The sequence below is a fragment of the Electrophorus electricus genome, chromosome 7, assembly GCF_013358815.1.
Source record: "Electrophorus electricus isolate fEleEle1 chromosome 7, fEleEle1.pri, whole genome shotgun sequence".
Lineage (NCBI taxonomy): Eukaryota > Metazoa > Chordata > Actinopteri > Gymnotiformes > Gymnotidae > Electrophorus > Electrophorus electricus.
In genome coordinates, this window is record NC_049541.1 from 9,158,973 (window position 1) to 9,180,269 (window position 21,297).

The 21,297-nt window shown below is 38.2% G+C and overlaps 1 protein-coding gene across 7 annotated transcripts in view; it reads right to left on the reverse strand.

Moving 5' to 3' along the window:
* Positions 1-7,477: 7,477 nt before the first annotated feature.
* cep295 (centrosomal protein 295) overlaps positions 7,478-21,297 on the reverse strand; it is a 50,386-nt gene continuing 36,566 nt past the window's right edge. For 2 of the 7 annotated variants that reach the window (XM_027025940.2, XM_035528735.1), the window contains exons 20-25: positions 19,377-19,559; positions 18,405-18,529; positions 14,181-14,333; positions 13,863-14,060; positions 12,340-12,400; positions 7,478-7,907 (exon numbers count right to left, since the gene is read on the reverse strand). In XM_027025940.2, the coding sequence (XP_026881741.2) occupies positions 7,882-7,907; positions 12,340-12,400; positions 13,863-14,060; positions 14,181-14,333; positions 18,405-18,529; positions 19,377-19,559 (746 nt within the window). In that variant the 3' untranslated portion in view covers positions 7,478-7,881. Of the gene's footprint in view, positions 7,908-12,339; positions 12,401-13,862; positions 14,061-14,180; positions 14,351-18,404; positions 18,530-19,376; positions 19,560-19,862; positions 19,924-20,442; positions 21,176-21,297 lie in introns of those variants that run through there. The other 5 variants (XM_035528736.1, XM_027025939.2, XM_027025941.2 and 2 more) reach the window with 5 other exon arrangements.

The window sequence follows — 21,297 nt, forward strand, 5'->3', positions numbered from 1 at the left end:
AACCTGTCAAGTGTTAGTGGAGGGTTAGTGAAATGCCTAAAGATGAGTGCCACCACTTTGTTTCAATAAGTTGGACAAATAGACAGTATGCCAACATAATGAACAATGAACAGGCACATTTTCCGGAGTGGGATTAGAATGATTACATTTCTGAAAAGTACCTCACAATATATCCTTTTCTTTAAGGCTCACATATCTGTGTGTGAAATTGGTGCTCTCTCCTAATGTCCATTATTCATATTAAAGTAATATGAAAGTATGGTCTGATATCAATGATATTCTGAGAAATAAAATTGCTAGCTACTTAGCAATAAACTATAAGCAACAGAAAAGTAAATACAGCAGTTAATCTGAATGCATGGCGTGCAGCAATGCATGCCCCATATTGAGGCATATTTTGAAGATTATAAAGAGTTTAAGGTTATACAAATGATAAAATAGGATAGCTAGTTAGCTGCTTTTACCCGTCAACTTATATAATTGGTTGTAAACTGTTCTATCATTTTGTATAGTTGGTCTATGGCAATTTGGTTCCGATTAAAATGGAGCCCTTCTATGTTGCTGGACTACTACTGGACACTGAAGAGGGATGCTCCTGAGACAAAATATTGGCAAAATTCATTTACCTGTACAAGACTGTCACCTCTTCAGTTGTTCTGTCGGAACACACCATACCAACTCTCTGGATATCTGTCACCATCCTCCCAGTCCCTAAAAAAAGCTATCCCACCTGCAATAATTACTATCTTCCTATAGCTCTAAAATCGCTAGTGATGAAGTCCTCTGAGACTTGAAATGGTGAATGGATTAACAATGCCTTTAACACTGTACAGCTGCACCTCATGGCACAAAATCTTCACAGTATGTATGTTAATCCACATTTTATTCTCCTTATCCTCTATTTTCTGACAGACAGGTCAGAGAGTACAAACAACCACCTAGACATGAATCCCAGCAAAACAAAGGAAATGCTGGTGGATTTTAGATAGCACCACCATGAGGTCCCAATGTTGGGATGTATATCGAGAATATACACTATATTGCCAAAAGTATTCACTCACCCATCCAAATCATTTAATTCAGGTGTTCCAATCACTTCCATGGCCACAGGTGTATAAAACCAAGCACCTATGCAAGCAGACTGCTTCTACAAACATTTGTGGAAGAATGGGTCTCTCTCAGGAGCTCAGTGAAAGACATGGATGAGTGAGTTTGGTGTGGAAGAACTTGACTGGCCTGCACAGACTCCTGACCTCAATGTGATAGGACTCCTTTGGAATGAATTAGAGCGCAAACTGCGAGCCAGGCCTGTGTGTCCAACATCAGTGTCTGATCTCACAAATGCGCTTCTGGAAGAATGGTCAAAAATTCCCATAAACACACTCCTAAACCTTGTGGAAAGCCTTCCCCGAAGAGTTGAAGCTGTTATAGCTGCAAAGGGTGGGCCGACATCATGGATTAAGATTGTGATGTCACTCAAATTCATATGCGTGCGAAGGCAGATGAGCGAATACTTTTGGCAATATAGTGTACATACTTGGGTACAACCATCGAGGATACTCTCACTTACAAGAAAAATGTTGAGCTGATGTCTTCCAAATGCCAACAGAGGTTATTCTTCCTTAGGAAGATGAGAAGACTTAAGGTTCAGCCTTCAATTCTCCAAACATTCTATAAGTGCTTTATTAAGTCCCTACTAACCTATTATATCACGGCATGGTTTGCAGTTATGAAGGCTATTAACTTACAACCCCTGAACAAAATTCTCCAAATCAGTAGTAAAATCATTGGCCAGGAACTGGAGTCTCTAAGCAAAATCTACCAGACACGAACATTAAAGAAAGCCAAACAAGTAAATAATGATCCCACACATACACTCCAATTTCACTACACTTTCATGCCCTCTAGCAAATGTTATAATTGAATGTTGGACAAGCAGAGCATCATTAAGCTTTGTTCCTTCTTCCATTTCACTTTTGAACTCCTAGATAGCATTGTATTGTATTTCTATGTTATATTTTCATTCATTAACAGCTTATTTATCTATTTAGTGGTTCTATATATTTATTGTTTGTCTGGTGTTTTCTTTTTTGTTGTTGTTGTTTTTACCATTTTCACAGTGAAGTTCCTCATGGAAAATAAAGTACTTGTATGTATGTATGTATGTGTGTACTGTATGCTAATTACACAATACAAACACAACAGGGCTTAATACATCCAACTACAGAGAAAAAAGATGCATAGATTACAAACAGGGTGTTCAATTCACACAGAGGCTAGGATAAATGAAGGCTAGAATAAACACATGGCTAGGAATAACAAACATCTAGGAATTACAAAGAGCCGCTATGATTTTACATACAGAGGCTAGTATTACATACATGGAGGTTAGGATTAACAATGACCAGCAAAAAAAACAAAACAAAAAACAACAACAAACAAACAACAACAACAACAACAAGCAACAAGGCAGGGTTTACATACACAGGGTAATGAGGACTTAACAAGACACAGGTGCAACTCATAGTGGGCAGAGAGAATTAAACTACAGAACAGAACCACAACAACAAAGTCAAGCAAAACAAAGACACGAGACTGTCATGGAATGCTTGCCTTCCGCGAGTCACAGGGTTTGGTCTGCCACGTGACTTGGGAGGATATGCTTGTGGCCACGCTTGCACACACCTGTACCTCATCTTGTTTGTATATTTAACCCCTTGTTAGTGTGTGCAGTATCGTTGGTCATTGTTGGTGTAGCGTGTGGATGTCAAGATTAGTCTCGTTAAACGTATTCATGTTCATTGTTCGTGTTATACGTGAGTGCCGTTATGTTGTATGTAATAAATGTTTGTCCATGTTGATTGAGTCTGTGTGTCCTGCTCCATGCCCTTTGGCACTCAGGCCACATCATTACAGAGACAGGGAAACCATAGAGACAGGGACGCTAGGAGGGGCCAACCCTGACAGAAACTGAGCCATCATTGAGACCAGAGGTACAAAGCAAATCAAATGTGTGACCATGAGTATATGTAGAGAAATCAACATGCTGAGTGAATTCACAGCATTCAAAAAATTTGAGAGTTCAGTGGAAAGTATACTGCTAGAGTCAACATGAATATTAAAGTCACCCAATAACATGATAGCAGAGGAAATAGAAGAGTGTGTGATTAATTCACTCAGCTCAGACAATAAACAAACAGGCAATTTGGGAGCGCAGCAACATTGGAGTAGGAGAAATGACCTTCAGAGCTGAATGCCACGTTTCAGTTAGAAGGAGCATGTCCAAGTTTTTCTCCATGATCAAATCATTTATAAACGATGCCTTACTGGTGATGGTGCAGGAGTTCAGGAGGCATATATTTTTAAAGAAGTTGTGAGAGTACTCAATTTCACAAGTGATCGAAGATGATCAGTGTTAATTCCATGGGTCTGTTTAGTCCTTAGTAATACTTTTCTGTAAGCAGATAAGCAAAATATGGAAATCTGAAACACAATGAACAGTGGGAGACCACGGAGACTGGTGAATGTACCTAGGTCAATATATAAATCTAAAACAACAACTGTCTTTAATGCCATAAATTCCAGTTTAGTGTGAGTGTTCAAACCTTTTAGTTCAGTTACTGATTTAGTGATCATCCTCAGAAAAAAGCAGACAAACAATATAAAAATCAAACATTATTTAAGGCAAAACATGACAGCACGACATATCAATTTGACGGGGAAACCACAACAAAAACATTATATTTAAAACCACTCACCATGTTGGCCAACCCAACAACCTGAATGCAGGAAAGTGCCCAACACATTAGATGTACTGACGACAAGTTAGTGAGTACACCGCGGCTGCAAAGTTCAAAAGTTCAAAGAGGTTTTATTGTCATTTCAACTATATACAAGTACACAACAAAAACGAGACAATGTTCCTCCAGGACCATGGTGCAACACAAAAACAACAGTGCAGTTGAGGGATGGGAGGAAGAAGGGAGAGGACTTGTGTGTAACTAACTGGAAGTAATAAATGTCGGGTGTCCATGAGAAACCAGTCCAGATTGAATCCAGTAAAGGCCGGTAAGGCCAAGTAGTCAAAAAGTGTTAACAGAGAAAAAGAAAGAAAGAAAAAAAAGACTTCATTCGACAAGAAGAAAAAGAAGTTTAAGAAGTAGACAAATGAGAAGAAAAAGGACCAAAAATATTAGGGAGAAGAGGAAACAACAGATGCACATGATGAACTCTCAACTGGAAAGAGAAGTAAATACAGATCTAATACAGAACTAATGCGATCCCTGTACCTGCATAGAGTAGAGAGTTCTGGGCATACTGCGCCCTGGGAATGTAGGAGCTCCAGGTGTCTGGGTACTCCTGGTAGTGGAGGTTTAGGAACGTACCCAGCAATAGCCAGGATTTGTATCTACTAACAGCATTGACAGCTGTTGCAAAAAGTTTTGAATGGGGTGCAAACAAACTGAAAAAAAAAATTAATAAATCAATTTTTTTAAAAATTAAAAATAAAAACAAGTCTTAAATCAACACAGTAATGTTGCCTACACACTTCAAAGTAGCATTACTTTAACACAAGTTTTGCTCTCCTTTCTTTCTGGCCTACAAATGTTTAAACACTGATATAGTTAAAGTCTGTAATCACCATCACCAGTCTCTTTTCCATTGGACATTCCATGGACATTATGTTCAACCTCTCATGCATTAGTGTTTTTCAGAAAAGTCTTAATTTTGTTCAGGATTGGGAAGCACCTATAGGGTTCTGTTATGGTCATGGGTGTAGTGATGGGGATCTTTAGGAGAGTGACAGTTGTAGTGGAGAATGCAGCTCTCCCTTGCTTGACTGCACTCAACCCTAAGATAACTAAACACTCCTCTTGGAAGACCTCCTTATCAAGATTTAGTAGGAAACCAGCCTCTTTCCCCTGCTCGACCCTGATTTCACCTCTAAGGTAACTCATAACACCCATCCTACAAGGCCTGTTATCAAGACCAAGACCCTTTTGGCTCTGATAGGTTGGCATCTCAACCCTCTTATCAGGTCTTCAAACCTTCTGTTCGTCACATCTGCATGTAACTGCTTTCCTATATATAGCTGTGTGCTTTATATTGTTTGGAAGAACGTTTCTTTCCATTTAGAAATACACAGACAAAATGCTCAGGTGTGTGATAAAATTGTTCCCACTTGATATGGTTTAAAAAACAATTATCACCTAACCCAAGTATCAATATCTCAACATGATCTTGTATTCTAGTAGTTTTATTTTCCCTCTTTTTATTTACTACATTGAATTAAATGTTTTGTAAGCTAATTCAAGGTAAATGCAAGACTCAGTCAAAGTCTTAGACTGAGATACAGTCGTTCCTTCTAACATACGTGTGGCGGAAATTCATCCAGAATTTGGTCATGCGAAAGCACTCATATCCTCTCCCATGAGTGGACTAATCATCTTGCCCTTCATTGAGCCCAAAATGTAAGACCTTTTACTTCATTCTCATGCTAAGCTTTGGGTGCCCGCATGAGCCGTCCTTCTAATAGATAACTGTAGAGATTCATATTTCTCCCATTAGCTCAAATAGTAACTGCAGGGCTAATTTATTGTTAGGATTCCCCGTATAGGCGTTCCTCCTTCTCTCAAGCATTCTTGTTTTTTATTCTAGCTAATTAACTTGGCCATAGTACCTTCTTGGCTAGCTTGCATTAGTTTAGCTGTGTGTGTAGATCTCAGTCCTATGGATTAATCAATCGACTTTATAGCAAGCCATTCTTCTATGCTCATTCTATTTAAATGTTTTTATTTAATTGCTGATTATTTTTCTCTTTCCTTTATCATTTGTTAGGGATTCTGTAGACCTGAGCCAAGTCCGCTAAAGTTATGCTACTGGTCTAAGGACATCAATTATTTATTTTGTTCATTAATCAATAAACTTTACATTTATTCATCAAGATGGTCATCGTAGCAAGTATATTTGAAACAATGGTATTCGGTCCCTGCACAAAATATGAACTAACTGAGGATTGAGACCGGTATAACATTAATTAACCTTTGATAATTAATCAGTAATAACTAATAATAATCATTTCTCTACATTCAGGGTGGTGCCCCTGTCAATAATTCATAAATGTATGTATTTTTGTTACACAGTCCCTGAAAAGACTGATTACTCTTATTTTCCAGACTTTGAATTATTCCTTGCTATGGGACCAAGCTTCAACTGACTTCCACAAAACATTTATAGCATTTAGCAGAGACTTACAGTTCAAATCTGCACCTACAGCAGTGTGGCAGTAACAGGACAGGGTGGTTTGTGAAGCAGAAGCATTCCCTGGTGTGTTCAATGCTTAATTTGTGCCAGATCCTGCTGGATCAAGATCTGGTACCTCTCATATTTGCAGTTTTGCAAGACATGTTCTAAGGAAAAATGTCTGAGGTTGAACATATATCTTAACACACTGTAAATGTTCAGTTGATTTTATGGTTGCAACCCCGCACCGTACTGCAGTCATTATACTAACACTAGGTAGAGCACTTGGATGACTTTTGCATACACATTCTGGAAACTTTTTTCTCCCTACCAACTTTCTGGATCAACTGGTGCCCCTGGTGTTCCTTTACTTCATATTTTACAAATTAAGAACTGTTCCATGCGTTATTGAACACACCCCTTCTTCAGTTGAGGCAAGCTTGCTCTAGGCATTGCTGGTAGTGCTGATGGTTGTTACCTACACATTGCTTAGTATAAATAAATGTAATTTTCTCAGTTAAATTTTGGTAACAGGCTTCCCCCCCCCCCACCACACAAACCAGTTCTATGGCTGGACACTAGCATTTTACCGTCGAAGATGCAATAGTTAGACATTTTGGCTATAACTCACTGTGCACTGCCAATCTATACCTATGGAGAAGACATCATTCTTGGAACCAAAAACATGACTTTCATCACGAATAAAAACTCTGTTCAGTTAAAAATCAAAATATTCAGTTATTTTAATGAAAATGATATTATTCAGATGAAAATAGCACCATCTACCCTACCTTCAACACAAACCTTCCTTTATCCAGGAAACTAGCAAGTTTTTAACCATAACCAATTTTTAGTTTTAGTTTTTATTCAGGTGTGCTCACAATGAGGATCTGGCTAAAGGATTTTTCCAATGTTAAATGTTGAATGGATGATGTGCAGTCAGTTTACACATGGCATAATCACTGGAAGGTCAACAGAAACAATGATGGCAAAGCTTTCTCTTACACGTTTAGCAAGAAACAATCATGTTACGTATATTTCGACTAGAAGAATGAAGTCTGCAAATTGGTGTCAGCTCTTGAGTTTGATGGCTGTAGCTTATAAATTCATGGAGTATGCAAAACAATGGATTTCTATGAAAGTTCAGAGGAAGGTGGTGGTGGTGGTGGTGGTGGGGGGGGGGGTTAGAAAAGGAGTGCAAAGGGGAGGAAAAAAAAAAGTACAGTAAATTTTTGTACCAATTTTCATATGTAATTTTTTTTTTTATTTGAAAGAAGGGACATTGATGGGATGAAAAAAAAATTGATTGGACAGAGGGATGAATTCAGGTGGGCCAACTCTAAAAGCATAAGTTCCATGGTTCTATCATAAAAATAGCTTTTATTCATTTTATGTGGTAATAGGTTAAAAAGGAAGCAGTAAAAAAAAAAAGTCAGCAAGTTGGCCAACTTAATTATTAGTTTGAAAGCCCACATATTGTACACGAACCCTAGACAATTTTAAATGTGCAGATTAATTTTGAAAAAGGTTATAAAAAAAAAAAACCCCACACAAAGTATTAATAAAATTGCAGTGAAAACATCTAGACAAACCCCACTCAAACTAAAGAAGGTAGCAATGCAGTTTTATCTTCTCTGCTTAGCCATTGGATTCTCCAACATCTGCTGGACAAAGACAGAATAAAAATAGAACAGTAACACATCCTATGAACACACTTAATCTGTGAAATAGATCACAAGATCACAGTGGACTGATAATAGCATTCGAAATTCAGGTACATTCAATGGGTTAGTATATTCAAAAAACACATTTGAATATTTAATCAATCAGTCTTTTCACACATCATGTACTTTTCACATATGTACAGCTTTTTTTGTGGCTTACTCATGTTTCTTACAATAAGCTTCTTGTTGGATACGGCACTCCTTCCCCTGTTTACCTTCCTCTAGCTGGTTGTGCAACTTGCAGACAGTACAGGGAGGCACAACATAACTTATTGAGTACAAGTGAAAAAGTAAAGCTAGAAAACAGTTTGCAGTGACACTGGTTGGATGAAAACATTTTTTCTAAATTGCCCAAGGTGTTCAAACTTGAGGGCCCATGTGAGCCATGGTCCCTCGCAAGTTTAAGTAACCATTTGTCACTATGTAGCTGGTCATTAATGTTAATTAAGGTAAACCTAATTAACATTACACCAGTATACACGGATGCTTCAGGGAATGTATGGTAATAAATTTGCCTCATCTGTTCAGGTCGCTGCACAGAAACATTTACAGTGTATCGCTCCCAGATTGGTTCCTCACTAAAAAAAAAATGGACCAAAAGTCAAAGAAGAGGTTGAAGGAGAGAAGGAGGCGAGATGAGACAACACTTAAAAGATGCAGAGAAAGTATGCTGAGCTTTTCTTATGATGACAGCCAAAAGTGGTCAACAAGTGTGGGCTTTTTCTTGCTACAAGTCTTTAGCTTGTCTGAAGAATTAAAGAGTTTACTGGAAGTCAAGGCTTTCATACATATTGAGAGACTGTGAGTACTCTGATTAAGTTTCAAACTGTGTGTCATTCTGTGTAACCGTTTTGTTTACTTTTCTTCTTTTTGTTGGAGACTTGAAAGTGTGGGTGCCAGTTTCCTTTAGTCTACCTTCCCTCTCCACTGTGCTCCATCCCCATCTACAAAGCCCTTCCCCACAGAGGAGGTGCACACGGGCTAGCAAATATGGCAACTAAAGAGGCCTGGTAAACAGTGTAGGTCATGGATTATTTATTTTGCCATTTCACACTGTGAAAGTGGCCAAAGCTGCCAAGACTAGACATTAACTTTGTGAAATTTCAATATTGCTGGCCAACAAACAAGCAGAAGTAAATATTTTAGACATGAAAAGTAATCTATAACAATATCTATTCGGAAAAAGAACTAGCACCACTTATTTCAGTGCATACATATTTGATAACAGATTGTTGTGAATAGCGTTAAATAAACCACTGACAGGAACTTTTAGCTGTGAGAGCACAGGCACACAAATCAGAAACAAATTGATATGGCTGCCAGGGCGCTTCACGAAGATATTTTTCGCCCAATAACGTCTAATTAAATAATTACAAATAATTAAAAAATTAACTCCTTAAATTTTTGTGTCAATGTGTGTTAATGTTGTAAGCTGCAAAGACTTAAATACAAGTGATGTAAAAAGAAAATGTACTGGGGGGGGTAGACGACACACCAAATTTTAATACAGAGCAGGGAAACAAGTGGTCCAAGTACATTTTGGAGGTCTAACAATCATACATCACAGCCAATGAGTTAAAAGAAAAAGAAGGCTGACAGGTGCCTAACCTCTGCATCCATAATATGAGAATTCTATGAATTTAACCAATTGATGAGACTGCATGGAGCTGCAAGATAGTATTTTATATCAGAAAAGGAAAGAAAGTACATATATTGATGCCCAGCAAGGTGTCCTTCCAAGTAGGGTGTTCTGCTAGTCCTATAGTATGCAAACTGATATGGGCCACATAGGTGTATAGTATATGCTAAATCTTGTTTATTCTGTTTTATTAGTCTAAAATGTATGTTGAGGTGGAGAAAAGGGAAAGACCTTTGGGAAAGCCGCATCACTAGTGAACATCCAGTTACAAGACCACTGGAACAAGTGTACATAGATTTCTTTTTTTTTTTAATTCTAGAATAACAGCCTAAGACATTATAAAGCAAAACAACCCTTAAGAGAAGGTGATTTGGTGAGAAGTGAACCCTCTATAATCATTTATTGTGGTCACTGAGTCCTGAAACTGGGCTTAACTCAGTAAAACATGAACAGAGGTACATATGTTAAAGTCTGAGATGTGTTATAATCAGCATGTGCAAACGTTTTGTGCGCAAGAGGTAATTTCCCAGATGGTTACTTGTTCAGGTGAAATATTCATGTTTACGTGCATAGAAAGCCTAGGAGGACACAGACCACCACAGAAACTCTGTGCTTCCTTATGAGATTTTCAAGTACTGAAACATGCATGAAAAATGCTGTAATAATGGTGATATGCGGAGCTGTGCAATGATAGTTTGTCCAGTTGCCTTTTTTGTGTAATAGACATATGTAATCTGTTTTCAGCTCCTTTCTGCTGGCATCACTGGCTATCGCTCATTTCTGTTCTCGCTACACACACGTGTGCTTGGACAAACAGTTTGCATTGCAGACTGTAAATTTCAATGAACTGCTCACAATGTGTGAGCAGTTATAAAATGCATACACATGCATTTTAACTAGGGTCTCAAATTGTGTAGCATGCATTCAGCTTAACAGAGTCCTTCTTGGGATCACATTGGCAAGGTGAGCAGACTGCAGTATGGACAAATGGCACCAAGACTTGCATGTACATCACCCTTGTCTATGGCAAAGATCAGAAGGTACACAATGAAAACACTCATGTAGTTATAAAACCAATCAAATCAGAGCTGGAAATCTCATCACAAAATGACTCAAACATGAAGCCTGGTGAAACAAAGTAGAAGCAATCAATGCAATGTCTGACAAATGTGACAAAACTTCAGGAATGGTTAGAATGATCACTTAGGCCTAAATGTGTCCCAGAGCAGAGGCCTCTGGCAGATGGAAATTAGAGCAGAAGTACAAGAGCAGCCTTTGAACAAGGTGAAACGAGGAGATTGCCACAACAGCCACTTCTGCATTTTACATCTTCAGTTTAGCCACTGCCCTGCTCCAGGTCCATTGTGGAATTTTTTTTATTTTTTTTTTTAAGATTTTGTTGTGGACAGTAATATCCGTGGACCAATTAGATAATGGCAAATGTGTTAAACTGACATTTATGAATGTACAAAACAGTTGTTTTATTTCCGTGACAGTGGATTGCTGTATGTACATGCACACAGAAAGCCCCCCCAAAAAAGTGATGGTCCACCAGGTATCCCACCATGGAATTTTTAAAACTGCTTAAAGTCAAATGATCAAATTATGCTATTTCATATTATCAAATTCTTATTGTTTTGTGCAATTTGTTTTTGTTTGTTTAGGACAAATACATTTATAACAGTATTAGCAAAGTTAAAACCATGTACATATCAAGCTGTCTGCTATGTAAAAAGTTGCCCACATTTATGTACAGTGTACATAAACATGCTCTGTGCAGGACATTAACCTTAAGCAACTTAGGTTATAGTTTGTAAGAATGTTGCTAGGCTAGGCAACAACCCATCAAGACAATGTTGACTATACACATTAGCTAGCTAAATCTACAACTGCCCCCCAAAATGCAGTACAAATAAAGCTTTTTAGAACAGATATCCAATGAGTTCTCTCATGCTCCAGGTGTATTTTACAACAGTTCTCCTGTAGTAAAGGAGAACACTTGTCATTTGAGAATAAGTGGTCGTTTGACAATTGGGAAAGAAAATTAAAAATACCCATCATTGACATCAGTTTTTACCTTATGCAGTAGACCTACAATTTATGTCGATTCCTTTAAGTGATTCTGCTGCAGGCATTTACCATTTTCCTTAATCTTTAATCTGAGACCATTATGTCATGGGTGATGAAAACTGAAGGGAACAAATTTTATGCTAGCTCAGCACCAAGGCAGGTCATTCTCAAGACTCATGTTTTTTAATTCCATAGTAAGTGCAACTACATCAAGAACACTCGTAGGCAAAAAGAGCATTTTTTTCTGCTTGACTAGTGATTGTACATACGTTTAGTAACACTAAGCACACAGTTCTGCACAAGAGCACAGATTTCATACTATGCAATTACTCTGTTGATGCAGTCTTCAAATCTGGGCTGCAGCTGCACCATTTCCTGATTGGGATTTCTACTTAGATTAGGTAATAAGTCAGAGAGGGCTTCTACTGCAGCCCAAGTTCTCAAGGTTGAGTCACTTCAGCCTTCTACGGCATGAAGTCCACAAGATCGTAGCAAATATTACTTCATGTCTAAAAACATTAGACAGCAGAAATTCCACTTCAGTCCAAGTTGTTTTATGCATTCTCTGTGTCTACACCATCACTAGCAAAGCTTCCTAAAATGGCTCTACCATTCAGCTGAACAGCAGCCAACAGTTTAAGTACTCTTGTGAAATGTTCTTACCTGTATGCAAGTTACATGCATGTGATGCAAGTATTGGTTGATCCTTCAAGTGGCTTTTCTCCTACAAAGGTGATGCAGACACTTTTCAGTATATGACAGAGATTGTTATTAGAAAATATCTCCAAATACTTTAACAACTTCAAGGTAAGGGAAAAGGTCACATCAGTTGAGACCAGCAGGTTTTACACTGGCTAAGCATGTCCAAGCATCATTGTCCTTATACAGTCGTGGCCAAAAGATTTTAGACTGACAAGATCCTTCTCTCAGATGTTTATATGGTATTGTGAAGAACAATAAACACTTCATAAGTTTATAAACCTTTTATTGACAAATACATCCAGTTTAAGCAAAAACTTAATATTTATAGTGTTGACCCTTCCATTTTAAGACTTTTGCAATTCGCCTTGGCATGCTGTAGATCATCTTCTGGGCATAATCTTCAATGATGGTGACCTATTCTTGCCTCATCACTGCTTGTAGTTGATCACAGTTTCTGTGTTTTTGTTGTCCACCTTCTTTTGGAGGATTGACCACAGGTTCTCAATGGGATTGAGATCAAGGGAGTTTCCTGGCCATGGACTCAAAATTTCAATGTTTTGTTCACCGAGCCACTTGGTTATCACTTTTGCCTTGTGACATGGTGCTGTTATGTTGGAAAAAGCATTGTTCATTACCAAATTGCTCCTGGATCATTGGGAGAAGTTGTTCTTGGAGAATGTTTTGATACCATTCCTTATTTATGGCAGTGTTCTTAGGTAAAATTTTGAGCAAACCCACTCCCTTGGATGAGAAGCAACACCACACATGAATGGTCTCAGGATGCCTCACTGTTGGAATGACAGGACTGGTAACGCTCAGCTTTTCTTCGCCAGACAATCATTTGTCCAGATGTCCCAAACAGTCTGAAGGGGGCTTCAGCAGAGAAAATAACTTTACCCCAACCCTCTGCAGTCCAATCCCTACACTTCCTGCAGAATATCAGTCTATCCTTGATGTTTTTCTTGGAGTGGCTTCTTTGCTGCCCTTTTTGACACAAAGCCATTCTCCAAAAGCCTTCACCTTTTCATGGCATTAATTTCATTAATTTTCATGGCAAGGAATAACATTGCATTTAATTTCAATTCATCGGATTACTCTTCACAATCTAGAGTTAATGCAAATTGCCGCCATAAAAACTGAAGCAGCAAACTGTGAAAACCAAAATTTGTTCTGGTCTCAAAACCTTTGGCCACGACTGTAGACTGTATTGTCTAGATAATATTTGTACCAAGAGTAGATGAATGAATAAATACTGCCAGGATTGTCTCAATGCTGACTACCAGATTTCTATACTGTAACAGTTTATTGTGACAGTAAATTGACACCAATCAATATAAAAAGAATATGAAAAGTTGCAAAACTTTGAAGGGATGTCAAAGCAAGCTTATAAAATCACAGACAGTGCTGTATTTGAGGCGCTTAGAATATTCTAACAAGGTTCGGACGCCACAGGGATATAAAACACAAACTAAGTTGTCCCTCACAATGTCATTACGATGAGGTTCTTCCAGTTTGCTGGCTCCAACACCCTCTTTCTCTTGCCTCTCTCTGGCTTCTCTTGCTTCACTCTGCTCCTCTTCAAGATGTGGGGTTTTGTAGTCGTTATATTCTAGTGTTGTGTCTGACAAACTGACCAAAGAAATCTCAGATTCTTCGTATATGCCCTTCTCAGTGTATGGATCCTACAAACAGAAATTCCAAAGCTTTCATGCATACATATGTACATCACCCTTCTAAATACAGCTTAAGCAGGAAAGCATTTTAGCCAGAGAGGAATGGCTAGTATTTCTTTAAGACCTTACCAGTATTTTTTTCCACTTAGAAAAGTCTGAAGGACCAGCTGCAGATTGGTGTCCTGTACTACATCTGCATGGATGACCATAGTGCACTTGGAGATTCAAAGGCACTTCTGATCTTGCCTCCTTTGAGGGAAACTCTCTGTGTATGGGTTCTCTCTGTAGGGTGCAACATTCTGCCAAGTCATTGTGTGTAACCACAGGAGCCATTGGGTGGAAGTAGAGCAGGGCGATATGGCAAAAATTTGATAATGATATATATATTTTTTTTTTACCATAATGATCAATATCGATATTTATCACAATATTTCATTATGCTGCAAACTTGAAGCACATCCTGCTAATGACTGAATATTAGTTTAAATCAGCAAAAATAGAATGTAAATTTACATAAATATAATGTAAACATTTAATTGTGCAAACATGCTTTATCTGCCTTAAACCTTATGTTAACAAAAAGTAATATAAATTATGTACTGGTTTCACGTTTTAAAGATAGAAATCTGTGAACAAAGTGCAAAATCTAAAAAACTGTTAACCAATCATTATGCTACATGTGTGCATGTTGTATAATTGAAACTTTGCTCGTTATATCCTTGCTTCTTAATTGCTTTTCATATGGGGTAATGGCCACAAAGGCAGTCCAACAGGGGCCGCAAACGCACACAGTGGGTGTGATCACTCTAAAATATTTGTTGTCCCCCATCCTCCATCTTGGTTTGCACCAACCAAGGACATTTTGCAGGCCATCTTAATCTGTGCTTAATCACTTATCAGTAATATGGAAGTGGCTTGGATATCTGAAATCTTGGCAAATTGGTCACCACTTTCATAAACTTTGAAGAATATCGTGAGTTTACTTTCACGCCACCAACTGCTTTCTTCAGCGTTGGTAGCACAAACGATGTTTACGGCTATACTTGATTAAAAATGATTAAAAATGTCAAAGGTCATCATTGTTATTGACAAATTTTATCCCAATCCTATTTAGAGACTGTTTTATTGCTCAGCACTAGCTGAAAGGTATATGATCTCACATTGGGAAAATGAAAGTGAGTGCTCTTAAATTTTCAGTTATAAACCCTTAACACATGTTACCCATGATATTCTGCCTTAGCTGGGATAGATTTCTTAAGGGAATTCTGTGCTCCAGAGGGCAATGTTTGGAGAATTACAGTAACTTTGGGGCAGTGAGTGTTTCATCATCCCGATCTCGCTCCATGTTAAAGCATAAAGCCGTTTCCCCACTTTCTCCAAATCACACCTGTCTGAGAGCTCTACAAATTGCTGAAGTTCATTAGTAAAAACTGTATTCAGATAATGAGAGTTTGATAAATCAAAGTGTTGGCCAGTAATCTCATTGGCATTTGAGTGTTCAATTTTTTCCAAATCAGACTTACTTAAGATCTGAATATAACTCTTGCCAGCATAGTTGTGCCCTACAGGTAACATCCGACAAGAACATACGGGGCTTAGTTGCCTGCATATTACACTCTATATCTTGCTCAATTCCAGCTGAGGATGACTGACTTGGACAGCCTTCAGAACAAAGTGGAGCAAAATATTGCATTTGGTATACCATTTGTTATTTGTTTCATTGTTTTGCCTTGTTGTCCTGTGTGTGCTCTGCTCCTTTTTTTGTGTTCTTTTTTTTTTTTTTATTAAACCTGCTAAAGCATTTGTGATTCGTCAATCTGTCAGGAATTCAGCATAACATGAATTTTGGCTCTGCATTTTGGCCTAGTTTCTGTTAAATGAGTGTAATTTGTTGTGATGTTCATCTGAGGTTGTATTTACGTAATTTTAAGACCCAAGGGCCAGATTTTGTATTATTCCCTGATATGTAAAACCATAGGATTCAAAGAGGGTGTATTTTGTTTCTGACATTACTGTAAGCATGAATCAGCTGGATCATAAACAAGCATGTGTATGGGTACAGATTAAGGTGTGGAACTACCATCAGCCAGCTCCTGTAACTAGATGACATGAAGCTGTACAAGATGGAAATGGACATGGACACACTGATCCACCCGAACAGTAGCTACAGTGAGGACACAGGAATGTCAGTTGGGCTGGAGAACTGTGGTTGGCTATTAGTAAAAAGCAAAAAAGTGACAGCAATAGAGGGAAATTGAATTTGCACAAGGCCATATTACACATGGAAGACAGGACTCCAATCACATGAAAAATACGAGACAGAAACAAAAAGGAATGCAACATCCAAGTACTTTTATAGGTGGTCCTCAAGAGCTGGTGGAATGGGAACAATAAGGTCAAAGCCAAAAACCATGTATGCCACAAGATGGCGGCCAAAGGAAAATTGGAATCTGTCAATGTCAAGACCAGAAAACTCCTCACAATGCATGGGGCACACTATTCTAAAGGCTGTAATGTTAAAAATGTTAAAGTACAGTTTGAGACATGACAAATCCATAAATGCATACAAGAAATAACCCCAAAGGATGAGCTGATGGAGTTCCTCCAACTGATGTGGAACATGGTCACCATGGAAGCAGAGAATGTGCCATGGCAGGATAAACCTTCCATAGAATGTACTACTGACCGATAGCTTAGGTGGAAACATGAGACAATTATATCAAATGCTGGAAAAGGCAGGACCGATGGACAGCACAAAGTTATTGATCATGGTAGCACTTAGCACCAAGCACTATGGGTTGGCAGACAGCAAATGAATGGCCAAAAAAACATTGCTAATTAGGGAGGCAACTTAACTAGTAGACAACTGAGCTAACAATGGTGCCAAGTATATATAAGTCTGTTCTGTCTGCAAAAAGGAGAGTAACCTATGTAGGCTATGCAAATATCTCAATCCTTGTTATGCATAGATGTAATTCAAAAACAACCACATAAAATGGTAGACTTGCTTGTATACTGCCAACAATATAGGGTAAATTACAGGGCTTACAGGCAATTTAAGGGCTTTAAAAACATTTTCTTTATGCAAGACCTGAGACGAACCCGCTCACGAATATTCTCTTAAAACTGATGCAACTTGTGTTAATTCTTCACATCTGCCTTTTCTATAATAAACTGGTTCCTCCTTCTAGAACTTTGCTTGAACAAATGATGAAGGATCTCTGTCTGAAACATCCTGTTTCTCCGGAAACCTTGGTGTACTTTACTACAATTTTGAATATCCCTACATGCTTGAGAAATACCAAGGACTGAAAGAGCGGCTACAAAAGATGTGGAAGGTAAAGACAACAGTGGTTCCCATGGTAATCAGAGCACTATGGGAGAGTGGCTCCAGCAGATCCCAGGAACAACGTCCATGATCTCTGTCCAGAAGAGTGCAGTCCTGGGAACAGCCAAGATACTACACATGAACCTAAAGCTCCGAGGACTCTGGTAAAGGATCCAAGATTGAAGCAAAAAAGACTGCCCTGGGGGAGGGCGAGTATGGAATTTTTTTTAAATATACATATACCATTCTACCTACATTTAGTCAGGAGAAACCATACCACAACAGCACTACAAATCAGTGTGACTGAATGAAGGAGTTCCATAACATTAGATATAAATCATCAAGTACAAAAGAACAACTATAGTGTACTTATTCAGTTAGTAACCTTAAACCAACTATTAGTCCCCTGTTTGATGCTTCCTTCCAACAACTGTCCCTACAGACTTAGATTTGGTCTTCTTTTTAATATGGTATCTTTTATTCTTCTTCCCAGATATCAGCGCTTGTTGAGTAATGCACTTATGACGTGCTCAGTTTGTGTCAGAACTGATTCCTTTATCCAGCAGCATCTTAGTTCAATGGTATCTTAGAATCTAACCTATCCAGTATTGGCTACAGTACATTCTATAAGTAGATGACAACACCTCAATCACTCTTGATAAATTAGTTTTCTAAATGCTGTAAATTTACTTGTATAATCAAAAAGTTAGGGAAACTGGCCATTCGCTTTGTATAATACTTTTGGACAAAATCTGCATGCTTAAAAAGCCGTGTATGTTAAGTATAACCGACACCATTTCATGCTTCATGTTAGCCTAAGCATTTGTGTCAATCTGAGTCAGATGAGTATGTGCTGTAAATGTATATGTGCTGCAATAAGCTGGACATTTTCTTCTTGACTGTCTTGGCACAGTTTCATTTTCAGCATTTGGCAGACAAGCTACAATCAGGATCCTGACCTTGAAAAAAAAATGTAGTCATTTATATGATAAATGTCTTGGAGGTTAGATTTTTTTCTTTCTTACCTGCAGATTGTTGTTCCTAAAGTAATGGGAAGCATCTGAGTCACATGAAACCTGCTGAATGTCTACTATCTGCCCATGCAGGGTGCTAGAAGAGGACTGGGGACTCAAGCATGCCTTAAATAAACCTACAAAAAAAAAAAAAAAAAAAGTTTGAATTTCCCATTTTGATACAGTAATGTGTATTTGCCTTGGCATGCATTACAGATGCAAGTGTGGTTGTGCATGTATTCTTTTTTTAAACTGCCTTAAAGCATACCTTATTGCAGTGGTAGCTCAGTGGTTAAAGTGCTTGACTTGTATGTGGAAAGTTGCCAGTTCAAGTCTCACCACTGCCAAGTTAGTCCCTGAGCAAGACCCTTAACCCTCAGTTGCTTAAGCTGTATTCACTCAATTGTAAGTCACTTTGGATAAAAGTGAAAACTAAATGCTGTAAAGGTCTTATTTATCTGTACCTGCATTAACAGCTCCAAGTGCCATTTTATGTGCCTCTATATACACCTGATTGGAAACAGACCAGACTGGGCTTTTATAAGACTGCATTTATTGTTATTGTAATGTATGTGCAATAACATGTTTTCAATAACTGATGTTCAGTAAATGAAAACATGTTCATATGTACTGTTATATATAAAACCTTTATATATTCTTTATGTTCCTGCATATTTGTTTTAATTTCTATTCAATGTCTTTATTAAACCTCATATGCTGCTACCTGGAATAAGTGAATTTCTCACAGGAGCAAAAAGTTAATCTAAATCTCCTCTCACTCTACAGAGCAGAAATGGCAGCAAAGCCTTGTTTTTGGTTTAGTAATGTTGAACACTTATCACACCATCACTCACCATCTTTGTTTTATATGCACAATGCATGTTCATGTACTGTGGAAGTATATAGCATGCGTATGCATTGGCACAGCTTTGTGTGGAAGGACGACTGGGAGCTGGATAAATAATTGTGTGCATACATCTGTACCTGTCTGAACTTCTCTAAGTGATGTGCCCAGCTCATTAGTGTATTTATCAATGATGCACTGCAGACCACTGTTGAACTCTGAGGAGCCAGCTGCCTTAGGCAATCCATAACCAATCGGGCTGCTGGAGCAAGTCAAAGAGGCTCCTACTCTTGCAGCTGATTCAATGCTGAGGGGAGAAGAATCTGAAAGAAAGTTTTTTATAGTTACTTTTATTTGTAACCATTTATATATAGCATTATTAGTAAAGCTATTAGCCATGTAACAAGAATTGACAATTCTGAAAGGCTTCTGAAAGACACCAGTACAAAGCATTACAAAAATTCGTTGTTTTTTTGTTTGTTTGTACAAAACAACCAAGGAGTAAAAACAGTATGAATTAGATACAATAATTAAAAAAAATGTCCTCTAGCTTTCTTATTCTCACTACCTCGAGTGAGTCCTTTGGTCGTGCTTGCTTTTCTAATCAGTTTATTTAGGACTCTGACCTTCTGTGTAGTGGTGGCATCCACCCAGCAAACTAGAGAACCATAGAGGACAACACTGGCCCTGTAGCCCCATGTAAAAAAAACAAAACAAAAACACCTGGGTGTGCAGTGATCTCTTTATGCTTTTAATTACAGATATTTTCAGCATGATGGCACACTCAGATCTGCTGGTGCATTTCTACATTTTTAATAGTTAAATGTTATTGGTTAATGCTGTTCTGGCCTGTGTAATCAAAATGTATGTATGAATTAGAAATGGATCTTAAAAAAAATCTGCGCTTTAAACTATTCAGTAAAATTTTGTTCATAGGTAAATCATATTGTGTTTTAAAACAAATTGGCACAGCCACGTGATATTACTTGAGAACTGTGAGGTGGTCAAGGCAAGTTTCAAGAGCTTACTGTCATATGCCCAGCAGCAAACAGTCAGTTACACTGAATAATAAAATTCTTATTCTGCATTCTTCCCATTCCAGTGAAAATAAGAATATAATATATATAATGAGAAAAAATGAACAAGAAATAAAATAAAGGATCGTTAAGAAATCAGAAGAGCGTGTAAATGCAGTCCAGTGACCCTGGTGTGGTAAATGACCTCCAGTGATTGGAAAGCAGCTCATGTGATGGTTCTGGCAGGTTTCATTACCATCTGGAGAGCCTTATGGTCCTGTGCAGAGCAGTTCACAAAATAGACAATGATGCTTTCTTTCTGTTAGAAGGTTCAGAACAGTTGCAGAAGACAGTCAACATTGAGCGTGTGGAGCATGTTGGTCTATTTAGATGGTTAGACAATGCTGAATGCTGAGCTGCAGTTGATGAACAGCATTCTCAAAGAACTGTCCTTGGTCTCCAAGTGGATGGCAGTGTTCACCACATCCTCTGTGAACCCGTTTTGTCAGAAAGTAAACTGGAGAGGGTGTAAGGAGTCTGAGATGTTCCTCTGGATGGGGACTAGCAAGACTAGCTTTTAGTACTTCATTACAATTGGAGATGCAACCAGATCGTGGTCATTGAAACAAGTGATGGGTCTATTCTTGGGGAAGGGCATGATGGTGATGTACACAGGTGTGTGCAAGGAAAATGCTGAATATGATTGCAAAGACACAAGCCAGCTCTAACTAGCAAGTCCGGAGTCACCGTATGAGGATGTTGTATTAGCCAGCTGCCTTGCATGGATGATGCACTGTGTGCTCCCTGCTGCCAAAGCTCTGCTTTGTGGCTCATTGTTGGGGACTTGTAACAGGCATAGAAATCATTCAGTTCATTGAATTATTCAGAAATCATCTGGCAGTTTGGCATGGTATGAGAGATACCTGGAGCATGTATGTGCAGAGGAAAAGTGAGATATTACTTGTAATCTACATTCAGACATTACTTGTAAGGTAACCTCAGCAGTGATGTAAAACCATATAAGCAAACATGAGAAACCAAATAT